The 12,991-nt window shown below is 42.4% G+C and overlaps 1 protein-coding gene across 1 annotated transcript in view; it reads left to right on the top strand.

Moving 5' to 3' along the window:
* CDCP1 (CUB domain containing protein 1) overlaps positions 1-12,667 on the top strand; it is a 28,987-nt gene extending 16,320 nt beyond the window's left edge. Inside the window, exons 5-9 of the mRNA XM_083824979.1 lie at positions 5,110-5,337; positions 6,095-6,475; positions 6,934-7,299; positions 8,547-8,628; positions 9,836-12,667. Coding sequence (XP_083681105.1) covers positions 5,110-5,337; positions 6,095-6,475; positions 6,934-7,299; positions 8,547-8,628; positions 9,836-10,286 — 1,508 coding nt within the window. The 3' untranslated portion in view covers positions 10,287-12,667. The remainder of the gene's footprint in view (positions 1-5,109; positions 5,338-6,094; positions 6,476-6,933; positions 7,300-8,546; positions 8,629-9,835) is intronic.
* Positions 12,668-12,991: the final 324 nt, after the last annotated feature.

The following is a 12,991-nucleotide window of genomic DNA, read 5'->3' as shown; positions in this document are numbered from 1 at the left end:
ATCTGAATTCAGCTGAAAAATCTGAACCAATCTGAAGACTGAATAGCCCTGTGGTGAAAATCCTAGGTTCTGTGCTTGGTTGTGGCAATGACTTGAAGATTTCCACCCGACCTCTTACCTTATTTTGTGCTGTGATTTCCCATACAGGAAAAAGCTATTTTATTCACACACACACTTTTTTTTTTTTCCTTAAAGCCTTTATGATCCATAGCTGAAAATAGGAATTACAGGTGGTAATAAAAATGTGTGTGTGTGTATATATTTACTCTGTCCTTTCTTCAGTATCAGAGACACGTTCTTAACAGCGTAAGAGTACTTGCATCAAACCATGCACCAAACTATCCCTTCGATTCCTCTCCCCTTCTGCAAAACCACTTCAGTGTCTCATTTTTTCATTTCATTTTTGGCTGATCTGGCTCCTTCCTCTTAATAGAGGTGGTTTAAGGAATTAGTTAAAACAGAACATACCAAGATGACTAAGCCCTGGGCCTGCAGCTGAACCAGAGAAAGATAAAATAGATATTCCTCGTGTGGGATCTTTACCAAAATGATTTAATTGTAGCTTAAATCAGTAGACAGCTGAAGTGTATCAGCTGAGTGATTACATATAGATTTGATGGGTTAGAAACTAAACGAGATACTTGTCTTCTCCTTGTGCATGTTGACTCAGATTACTGTTTAGTAAGACTGGCATTATGTAAACTCACTTTCTAGGAAGCTTAGAGACCTGGGAATGGGAAAATGGAGTCTTTCATCTGGGTGATGCTAATGTGAATTGACCTCTTGTTGGCAGAGCTCAAAAGCTGCCATACTAAGTAATAGGAATATGGCAGTCCCTATCCAATGAACAAATAACTATGTTATAAAACTGCAGGCCCAGCCAGCCCCAGCAAAACGTAGTGTTTGACTAATATGGATCTCAGTTCATTCAGCTTGTCCAAAGGATTTAGATCAGGGCTATTTTACACTGTAACTCCCAGTTCTGGCTGAAACACTGCAAGTACAACCCTTTTTCCCCTGGAGGCAGTGGCTGCCCTTTTGGAGTCAGACAGCCTCCATCCCTCTTCTTTGAATTTGTTGGCAGTCACAGTGTGATGGTCCTGATGTCCGCACACACACGTGTGCTGCAGAACATGGGCTGTTTGGAATGGTTGAGCTCCAGCTGTGGGGTCTGGACACATACATGTTGCTGCTGGCCATTATTTTCTCTCTGCTTTCTACACTACAGCCACGTATCCGTATCAGGGAGATGAGCATTGCTATTTTCTCACAGAAAGTGTGTGTAAAATACTGTTAGGTGGTGTTTTATGGCTTTAGACTGAATCATCATGGCCATGGATGACAACAGGTGGCAGTGAAACTAGATTGCCTGGCTGCTGCTTTCAGTTGCAGCAAGGTAAACTATATATTACCAAGCCTCCTGCTCTTCTCTACTCTCGTTCAGTGTCGTAGGCGTTGTAGGCACAACCCTCCTCCAAAGGCTGAAAGGTGAATGTGCTGTTAGAACTGGGACAGAGGTGCTCCAGCAACAGGCCCAACAGAACCTCTGTGACTGGATTGCCATCTAGCAAGAGCATTCAGGTAGGCATCAGGATCCAAATTCTCCCCAGGCATTGATCAGAAAGCCAGATCAGTGTGTTTCAAAGCAGATGAAATAATGTATCACTGATGAGATCTACCTCTGCTGCGTGAACATAGGTGTTGCTCACAAGAACATCAGGCCTAGGTGTACAAAGGAAGGATCCAGTATTAGACTGGAAACTCAGGAAGTCAAAGTCCAATTGAATGGACTTGATGGGACACTGAAGCACTTGGTGCTGTAGCTTCCCTTCCAGGGAGAAGTGCTCCTGAGGAGAGCAGAGAAGCTGCATTAGCACTCTGAGGTTTATCAGCCTCAACAAACATCAGCGTATTTATTGTTTTATGGATTACCGAGTACCATAGCTCAGGTTCGCTGTCTGAGGTCCAAAAAAAATTGTGAGATTATAAGTAAGGTGGCTGTCAAAAAGATGCACCCACGTCCCCCTGCTTTCATGTTTCTGCCTCCCTTCTTGCACTAGAACTTATGAGCCTGACTGAAGGGAAGATTCACGATGTGTGTTTGTCCTGCTAGGTTGGCTCCTCTGGATGTGCCCTCCATCTAGTTTATCAGGAAGACGCACAGCAGACAGTGCCAGCCCAAGGCAAGGGTTGGAAGGCATAGCTGAGAATGGGGGAAGGACAGACAGAAACAGGTCTTCTGGCTGTGGTGTTCTTTTGGCTCAGCTTAAATCCAGCACAGAAACAAGTTGGATGCAGCGAATCCAATGGTGACTGAAAATCAAACATTGTGAGGTCTCTGCTCAGGACATTAGTTAGTCTGAAATAACATAAAGATCTGATGATTTCTGCTTTCCTGAGTTCAAGAAATGTTTGGACAATGCTTTCAGAAATATGGTTTGATTTTTGGGTGGTTCTTTGTGGAGCCGGGAGCTGGACTCGATGATCCTTGTGGGTCCCTTCCAACTCGGGATATTCCATGAGTCCATTCCATGAGGCTCATGGAAGACGATATGAAATGGTTGTGGTTTTTCAGGTAGACTGGAGTAGAGGTGGTTTGCGTCTGTCATCTCGGATATCACAGGCTCACAGAACGGCTCAGGTTGGCAGAGATCTCTGGAGATCATCTAGTCCAGCTCCTTGCTGCCTACTAGAACAGGTTGTCCAGGACTGTGTCTGGTCGGCTTTTGAGTATCTTCTTAAACAAGGGCTCTTACAACCTGTCTGAGAAGTCTGTTCCAGTGTCTGAACATGCACATGTTCATTTTTTTCTTATGTTTAAGTGGAACTTCTTGTATTTCTGTTTGTTCTCACTGTCTCTTACCCTCTAACCGAGTCTGGCTGCACGTTGTTTGCATGTGTACATGCATGTCCTCCTGAGCCTCCTTTTCTTCAGGCTACATAGTCCCGGCTCTCTCCATCTCTTCTCCTATGACAGATACTTCAATCCCTTAAGCATCGTCGTGGCTCTTTGCTGGCCTTACTCCAGTACATACATGTCTCTCCTGTACTGGGGAGCCCAGAACCTGACCCAGCACTCCAGGTGTCTCACCAGTGATTTGGCAGAGGGGGTCTCACCTCTCTCCACTTGCTCTGTTTTCTTTCTAGCACGGCCTAGGAGGCTGTTGGCTGTCTTTGCCACACCGACACACTGCTGGCTTGTATTCCACTTGATGTCCACCAGGACCCCCAGGTCTTTCTGTGAAGCTGCTTTCCAGCTGGTCTGCCCTGAGTCCTCCTGCTTGTGCTAACTTGTTGTGAGGGTACGCTCTGTCCTCTCGTCAGTCAGTAAGGAAAATATTAGGCAGCTTTGGCCTCAGTGTCAACCCCTAGGGTAGACCGCTAATGACTGTCCTCCAGATGGACTTTGAGCTGCTGATCACAAGCCTTTTGAGGTCAGCAGTTGAGCCAGTTTGTGTACACCTCGCTGCCCACTTAACTAGCGTATACTTATCAGTGTGTCTGAGAGGGCGTTACAGAAGATGGTCTCAAAAGCCTTGCTAAAATTGATTTGAACAGCACCCACTGCTCTTGCCTCACCTTAAGCCAGCCCTGTCATTCTAGAGGGGTGTCAGATTTTTCAAGCATGTTTTTCCCTTCATAAATGCTTGCTGACCTAATCCTGATCACCTTCTAGTCCTTCATGTGCTTGGAAGTGGTTTCCAGGGTTCTGTCCTGTTGCCTTCCTGGGGTTTGTGATGAAAATATCAAGGCACTTTCTGAGTTTACTTTCTGAGCTTTTGGGAGCACAGCCAAATACATCCCTAGAGTATTTGCTGTCCTGTAAAGGATCAACATCCTGCTATTAACTGATTTTAAGATCTGTGGAGAATGTTCCCCATAAATGTCCTATACTCCCAGGTGTTTGAGAAGCTTCTTAAATGCCTGGGGACATGCCTCCTTAAGGAGATCTTTCCAAGCTGATCAAGAGAGGCTGTCAGGGATGATGTTTGCTGTGTGAACGTGGGCACTCTGAGCTACTTGGGTACCTTGGATCCAGCGAGCTCGGATGGTATTGCAGGGCTTCCTGCATGATCTCATGTGTGGTGGTGTATGGGGAACAGGGGTGGATTGCAAGAGGGCTGGTGACTAGAATCGAGGAAGGGGACGGCATTCTTTACTTTTCATGGTTAGCTCTGCTAGCTCGTAGGTTTGCTTTTTACAGCTAGTCAGAAAATATTTCTGGAAGATCACTGTTGGGCAGTTAAATGGAAGGGCAGTGGGGTAGATCAGTCATGCCACTGAGGGAAACCAAACCGTCTGTCAAGGCTTGATCCTTAGCCTTCCTGCCAGCACAGAGACAGACTTTGTTAATTTGAGGCATCTCTGTGTGTTTTTAACTGCCAAACAGAAAAAGGCTTTGGGGAAGTGTCTTTGAAAGCTCCAGTGACCTTCGTAATGACCATCAGCACTTTTGATGAAGTAGAATACTTGACAGTTTTTTCCCTTTTGAACCATATTGGCACTTGTTTAAATTAGCTTAATCTTTAACTTGACTGTGGACAACCAGATGTACAAATCGCTGTTTTTGGACAATTTTCTTCAGCTTTGCTCTAAAAAAAATTAAATACCGCTCCACCCACACCTCCAGGAAAAAAAAAAAAGTTATCGGAGGTGGAAATCTTGCATTAAATTCAGAATTTGAGAACTGGGAAACTTTTTTCTGATCAGCTGTTGTGTCACCAGTAAAACTGACTCTGAAAGGAATACAAGGAACCTATCACGGAAAACAAATCTAACGTAGTCAGCTGAGCTCCATAGTGAACTATTTGCATTGTAACCTAACCTGTTCAAAAGGGATTAGCATACGTTATCGTGTTACGGCTGAAAAGTGGTAGGGAAGTGGGGTTTGTGTGTGGAAGGGCTCAAACTTCTCAATTAGAAGAGTAATATGATATTATTTGAGTTTGTATTACACTAGTGGGAAAAAGTAAATAATGTTTTCTTAGCTAATGTAGAAATAGCTTTAACATCTGCTTGTCTAATGGGGTGAGAAGAGATGGAGGAAATTCTGCTTCACACCACGCTTCTTGCCAGTAATTGCTCTGAGATGTTTGTTTTTCGTTGCAGATGTCACCCATTTGGTTGACCTCAGCAAGGAGCGGAATATGACTGTAACGATACACTTTGAAGGCTGGCCCAGTCGAGTCCCGCTCATGTCTGAACCGATATGCCTGATCTGCAAGGATCCTCGCACCTGTGACCGTGTTCTGACGCTGGTCTCTGGCGCCATCTACAAGATCTCCTTTCTGTGCAAGGACTTGTCCCACCTGAGGATCACAGCTGAAAAGGGCATAAGTATGACACAAGTGGCTCAATGTTGTTTCCTAGAAAATGCTTCCGCCTGCTTTTCCACAGCGGTCAGCCAAACCTTGTCTCTCTTGCTTTAAATAGTGGGTGGATGGAAATTTGGCTTTGAACAGCTGGGGGATGGTACAACGAATCTGGAGATGACCTTATTGGTCACTGCAGCATCCTACCTTTTAAAAATAGAAACTGCATAACTATTCCTAGAAGGGAAATGACAAAAGGCAGAGAAGAATATTCTTACTGAAAACTGCAAAATATGGAAACAGAACAGGAGAGCCATAAATCTGCCCATGAAAATGTGGGACCAAGGTGGCCATCAGGAATGTGTCTTGTGCCGTTTGCATATCCATTTGGTGCAGAATTTTCACAAATGCTTTCAAATACTAGAAGAAGAGTTTAAAGGTATAGATCTGGACTTTAGTGAGTTGGCAACTGTCTCAATAAGCAGATAGTGTAGCAAAAGTAATTTATTGAGTGAGGAATTTTGCATACGTTTGTATTTGTCAGTTCCATTGATGTCCTGTGTCATTTTAAGGAAAGCTCTTAAACTACAAACCATGCATATTTTGGTAAAGGTTAATAATAGAGGACACCTTCTCAGGTAAATACTTACCTGGATCTGTAACACAAATCTGACAGGACTCTGTATATGTATACTGTAGTACACTAGAAAAATTGCTTTTCCTAGGGATTTCCTCTGCAAGAAAAAGAGAACAACCATTGTGGTTTGTTTTTGTGATTGCAGGCTGTGTAGATCTCCGGTGGTGTCAGAAGAAGATCCATGCCCTTTCGGTGCCCAAGGCTATTACCCAATTGCCAGTTCTGCTGCATAAATTTATTTGGAAGCTCATAGCTCCCGAAGTGATAAATGTAGAAATTACATCTCCGTCCTTGAAACTGCAGCAGCACCTTCCAGAGCAGAGGTGTAACACGAGCTACAGTTACAGCATTGTTAGTGCCACCCCAGAGATGGACTTGAACGTTGGTATATTCTGTCCTGGTGGAGCCATTGAAAAGATACAGCTGAGGAACAATATCACCATATCCTTAAAAACATTTGGTAAAGGTTTTTTCAATGATTCTAATCATCAGGATCTGCAAATGTCTTTTGTGCCACATATTAAAGGTAAATTATTGTTTTGTACATCTTTCCCCATTGTTAGATATTTCAGGACATTTATTAGAACACATTAATACGTAGAAATGATAGTTCAGATCTTTAGAGTCTAGACCTGGAGCTACTGCTTGGACCAGTCTTTATCTGAATCACTGAGGTAGTTTATTGCTGAAAGAAGGGAAGAGCTTTGCGATCCAGATGGTTGGTAGACAGTTGTGGGAAATTCTGCAGATATATCCGTGAGAATTGTGAATACTGATATAGAAGAGATGATAGCTGAGTTGTATTGCTGGTACTGAGATGTAATTTGACAGTAGAAATTTGCTGGTCATGGGTATAAGTGATACTTTTTTGTTATAGAGAAGAGAGCCTAGACAATTTTACATGCTGAAACAGAAAGCTTTTTTAAAAAAAAGGTTTTGAAACTAAATAAGTTTTCATTCCTGTATTCGTTTGCTTTACTACAGATGAGTGTACTTTCACTGTGAGCCCAGATCCAAAAGCTAAAATTTACTTGCAGAGTCCCAACTCACCTTATGGTCTACCTCCTTATGTCTCCATATCCTGGTATGTCATTGTGCCCAGCAAGCAAGTTGCCCGCCTGGGGTTCTCCAAGGACCGCATGGGCATTGCCTGCGAGACGGGGCGTGCCTACGTCAACATAAAGGAACAGACACCTGGGGCAGAGGAAACCGTGCGCCGCGAGGATGAGCTCCTGCCTGAGCCCCGAAATATGCACCACAACTTCTGGGTAAACGTCTCCAACTGTAAACCTGTAGACAAAATGCAACTGACCTTGCAATTCTGGGTGACCTTGGCTGAAAAACAGATAGGTGAGTTCTGGAAGTTTGTTGTGGCTTGCTTTACGCTTGTTTAGTTTCTTTCCGTTGGGGGAGCAATAATGCACACTGCTCTGCATGCCTTGGGTTTTATGAGATGCCTGCTTTCTGAAATGTCTGTCCCATCAAAACCTTTTGGAAGTTACAACAGAGTACTTTTAGGGACTGGGGAGAAAGGAGGGTTTTTAATGCGGTGGAGATTTGACTTTTATAGCTGAGGGGGACTGAGACTCGGTGGTTGGTAGTTTGGTTTTTATTTGCTTGTTTAGTTTTTGTTTTTCTTTCATTTAATATAGCTTTTTGAATGAGAGATCACAGCCAGAAGGTATAGAAAGATCAAGTGATGATTTTTCCCTCCCAAGGTCACAGACCTGGTGAACAGCTTAGAATTTGATTATGCAACCTTATTCATCTAAGTAGTCTTTGCTTAGTGTTAGCAGTGCAGTTACTCTGTTTTCACATGAATAAGAAATAATCCTTGGGGCGGGTCTCCCTGTTCAGTGGAGAGTGCCCTGACTGCTAACAGCAAAATCTGCGTTCTTGTTAAATTTCATCTCTCTGAAATGTATCGTTAAAAAACAGAAAGGCATTTTGGGGGTAGGCTTTGCTCAGATGCATGTAAGTTTGCTTCATGTTTGCACTTCTGCATCATCTGTAAAGTATTGGCTACACAAGCTAGACCAGAAACTGTATCAAATGACTTTTTCCTTTCTTTTTTTTTTGTAATGTATACTTCTTTTAAAACATAGAGCACTTTTCTTTGCTCACACATGGACTTTCCTGATCAATTTTATGACTCTTTGAAAACCCCAAGTCAATATAACTCTTGTATTTTGGGGAAAGGATTGTATTGAGGGGAAGTTGGTAAAAGTAACTATTTCCTTTGGAGAGAGATAGGCAAGTATTCATACTTTCTTCTCTTTCCTGCATGCTGAGCCAGAAGTTTGAGAGATTGCAGGTAAGTTTAACAGCACATGAGCTGCATCAAATTCTTGCACCAAGGGCTAACAGTCTGGCAGAGAGAGGGTTGGTTGTTTTTGTGGCTGTGGTCCATTGCTAGCAGCAGGAGTTTGTCGTTGCTTGGCCGCCAACCTCTTGGAATTTGCTTGTGTTACCTGTATGCACGCGGATCTCCTCCTCTGCATGCAACTGATACACATGGAAAACTGTTGAGGAGGTTCAAACCCAACCAGCTTTTAGGAGAAAGCTCAGTGTTCTTGTACCTTGTTGTCTGTTTGCAGATCTAGCAGCGATACTTGCTGTGCTGGCTGGGGCTGGAGTTCTTGCAGCTATTGGACTCACTGTGTGCTGTGTTAAGAAGAAGTAAGTTCATAATTCAGCATGTGTGTAGTTTCAGGTTTAAGAAGGTGTTGTGGGAGAGCATCTGGGCCCACGATTTCATGTTGTTGGCACAGATCCCTCAAACAAGGGTCTGAAGCATGATATAAGCAATGTATTTGGTGTTGGAGTGGTGCAACTCCAAGAATGCTGCTTTATTCTAAACCAATTTTCTTAGAGTAGAGCAGTGTTCCTGGGGTCACAGTACTTCAGTACCAGTGTGTTGTCTGGCTCTGCCTTGAAACAAGCCTCTGGCTGTACTGGAAGTGAGGTATCAGTTGGACTTCATCAGTGATTAACGTGAAAGGAAATCACAATGAATGTGGTTGCTCAGTATGTGACTGTAGACAAGACGTTGTTAAAACAAGCTGTAAGCTCACTCAGGTATCTTAAGACCTATCTTTCACCTACACAACCTCCAGCAATTTCTTCTGGAGTTTATGCATCAAGCAGGAGAAATTTTTTATGAGATGAGCCCTTGGGGAGAAAACTCGATTTTGCAAAGCCAACACACACAGCTTTATTCATGCAAGCACAGTCTGAAGCCATCAATAGTTTCGTTTCTGATACTCGTGCTCAGTGCTGGCACACAGGTAGTTTGGTCATGAATCTGTAAAGCTGGAATGAATTTGTGCAATATAATGATTAGAGCAGTTATGGGCACAATTCTCTGTCTCACAGGAAAGGCTTTAAGAATACAGGCTTAAAAACCCTTCAGTTTTTCAGTCTTTGGTCTTTCTGCCTTCAGAATAGCCACACCAAAACCAGGAAAAGTTCATTTGACTTCCGTAGTGGGTCTGCTGTTTTACTCGTCTTCAGCAGCACTCAGCCTTGTTTTGCGGGGGTCTGGTGGTCTTTAGGTCCTATTAATGCCCGGGGAAGTTGAGAGGTTCAGTATGCTGCATAATTGGGATGTTCCAATTGTACTTGGAAGGCTGCTGGAATCAATCTTGCAAACTTCAGGGTCAGCAGAACAGCAACAGATAACTAAATAGCTTTAAGTTCCTTTCTGCTCTGTTAAAAAATCGTGTCCAGACTCAGTTATTTTTCCCAAGATCACTAGTATAGCCTTCAATCCAGTTAGACTGTCTGACACTGTAGCTGGGGTGGGTAAACAGCTGTCATTACTGAGTTCAAATGCACTAAGCCGTGTATTGTTTCTGACCTGCTATCAACTTCAACTCTGTAACAGGAAGAAGAAAAGCCAGAATCCCATGGTAGGAGTATACAATGCTAACGTCAATACCCAGATGCCTGGAAAACAACGCCTATTCAAAAAAGATAGGAAAAACAATGATTCTCACGTCTATGCAGTTATTGATGATGCTATGGTCTATGGGCACTTGCTGAAAGAATCCAATGGCTCAGTTGCTCCAGAAGTTGATGTCTACCGGCCTTTTGATGGGCCCATGGGTAGCTTGCCACCTTCTCCACCTCCGTTCTCTTTCAGAAAAGACATTAAACGCTCTCCTAGCACAGAGGAACCTCCACCTCTGGCAGAAACAGACCATGACTCTTACACATTTGCTCATCAGAAATCAGGGGAATTGGAGGACAATGGAGATAATACAAATGAAAAGAATAATGGAGATACAAGCACGTCCTTCCTGGAGGATAAGGAACAGGAGGGTTTAGAGGAGTAATTTTATGCCAGGCGTGGCAGTTTCCTGTGGAAATACAGGTACCCTGTAAGGACAAGGTTCTAGAGGAAGAAAAAAACAACAAAAAAAAAGGAAACAGAAGAGGAGTGTTATTTTTAAATGTGTTTTGATACCGTTTTGGCCTTGTTTGTTTTTTTAACTTCAGCTATTGGTAGCTTCCAGTTTTAGAGTGAATGTCTAGTGAACTCAAATAGTGGAGCACTCCAGGAATGTGTACACATCTGGTTGTGGAAATAGATGGCAAAGGTATGCTCCTGTTTTTTATTATAAAACTCTCAGGAGAAGGAATTCATAACAGTACCACCTTAAAACTGTGGCAGCTAATAGAGTGAGGAGAGTCTTCTGTCCAGTACTTCCTCCTTTCTCATGAGTCCTTTGTCCTGAGTGTTTGCTGGTGACTTTTTGAAGACATAGGCCATGTCATGTGCTCAGGGCAGCTCCAAATTGCACGCATGTGCATTCATTTTCCTAATGTCTAAGCAAAGGAGGGGGCAGACTGTCATTTCCAAAGCTTGCAGCTTGAAAATTCATTGTATTTAACGTAGTCATTGTTATGGAAGTGTACTGAAAGACAATGTATGCAGTCTGGAAGAGCTCCGTGCATGTAAATCAGTGTGAATACTTGAGCTTGGGCTCATCTGGCTCAGAAGTAAAGTTATGGGTTTTTCTCTGATTTTTGACTGATGTTATAATACTTCAATAGGACTGTGTGACCCTATACCAAAGAATGTTTTTTCTCTATGCTTTTTTTTACAAAAAAAAGTTTTAAAATTCTAAAAACAATTTGCACTTTGGTTCAGATGCCTGTAGCATTCACATTTTGCTAGTGTCTTGACATTGTGGTCCAAGTAAGAGTAAAGATTTGATGAAGAAATGACAATGCTGTCATTCAGCTGTTTACTAATGCATTTCACTTCAACTGTTAGAAATGCTTGGTTATTTAATAAGGATAAGAAGCGCGTTAAAGAAAAATGGATTATGTTTCCAGCAGACAGTTTCTCTGAAGCGTAAAGTGGATTAGTGAATCCATTATAAGGGCCCACTTTTTGTGTTTTTTGGTCATCAGTCTGAATTTAACAACTGTCTTGAAATGATGGTGGAGATAACTTGATTTCTAGTGGGACTTACACTTCAGTCATGTAGCTGCCGTTGAAAACCACCTCTTGCAATTAAGGTAAATAATAGCTTCCATTTCTGTGTGCTGTACTTAGCATGTCCCTCAGCTTCTGTGCCTTTTACAACTTGAGGGTCGCATCTTCATGCAGAGGACCACGGGTATATGACTTAAGTTGGCTTTTATATACAAACATCTGGCTTGTCTAGGTGCGCAGTTACTTAGGATGTTTGCAATTTTGCGAGCAGCACAAGACTCAGCGACTTGAGAATTTCTCTCCAAATGTTTTACCGTGACTGTTTCTTGCCTAATGATGCACAGAGGTACCATATACCAGAGGTGTTGCATGCAATAACATTAAATGTATAATAACATTGAAGATGAAAATGTCTTCACTAGAAACCCTACTGTTTACATCAAAAGAAATGTGGATTTCTTCCTGTGTTGTCAATTTGCAATGCCAGCACAGTTTATGGTCAAGTTTGTATATTTAACAATTTATATCATTATACTGCCTGGACTAGTGTGAGATTAAGTATAATGTCTTATTTGTCTCAGTTTTCTGTAGCATGTCAAAAAACACATGCCAGCTAAAAGTGCCTTTTAATTGTTTAATGTATTTTTCTGCTTATATTTAGCACTTTTAATACAGAAATATGTATTCCTAGATCTCTGGCTGGTCACTGGGATCACATATTTCAAAGTGTACTGGGGGTATTTTCATGTCATGTGAGAACTTGAAAAGATTTCTGCGGTACTGATATATCTTTTTCTCAGGTAACTGAATTGCCACAGTATGTTTTATCAGGGTAGTCCAGTTATGTGTTCATCTGGTCAATGCTCCTCTCTTCTCATTTCTTGAAAAGGAATGCATTCGTGAGAGAAACTTAAGGCTGTCTTGTTCTTCCAGCTCAGTTTCTGCAGTTGCCTAGGTGAAATCCTTGAGTTCATGTTCTTTCTGACAAACTGATGAAAATGTAGTAGAGGTTAGGCTTTTGTTTACAACCTCTTGATATCTGAAGGAAGAATATGATGCTTATGGATGTCTTTTTACTTGTTCTATTTTAACTCAGCTCTTGGTATGACAATATAAACCTTAGACTGGAGACAACTGTACACTAAGGTTGACTTTCACTGTGCTTATGTTGGTACATTTAAGGTAAGAGTTCAGGCACAAATTGCAGTTCACTTTTCCATACGAGAAAGTTGTGACTTTTTTTAAAATAAATAAAAAGTAACTATACTACCAGCTAGAGTAATTAGCGTACATCTTTCTCATGTCTCTGTGTGTAACTATATGTATGTTATGTGAGTGGAGTTCAGTAGAGGGAACTTCAGAAGATCGCGTGATCATCTCTGAAGGGATAACTTGAGCTTTCAGATCGAATGATCCCTGCAGTCCTGCCAGCTTGGTTTAGTTTTCTGCATGGAAACAGCCTCCACTGGAGTGAGCAGGGCAAGACTTGGTGCTCCAGAGTACATGAGCACCCCTCAGCAGTCCCGTGGAGTAGAGGAGTTTCCTGAAGGATTTCAGGAACAAGCATCCTTGCAGGGAAAAGAGGGAGGGATAATT

This window comes from Anser anser (genome assembly GCF_964211835.1).
Source record: "Anser anser genome assembly, chromosome: 2".
In the NCBI taxonomy this organism is placed as follows: domain Eukaryota; kingdom Metazoa; phylum Chordata; class Aves; order Anseriformes; family Anatidae; genus Anser; species Anser anser.
The sequence above is the reverse complement of the archived record's forward strand: the minus strand, read 5'-3'. Positions and strand labels throughout refer to the sequence as shown.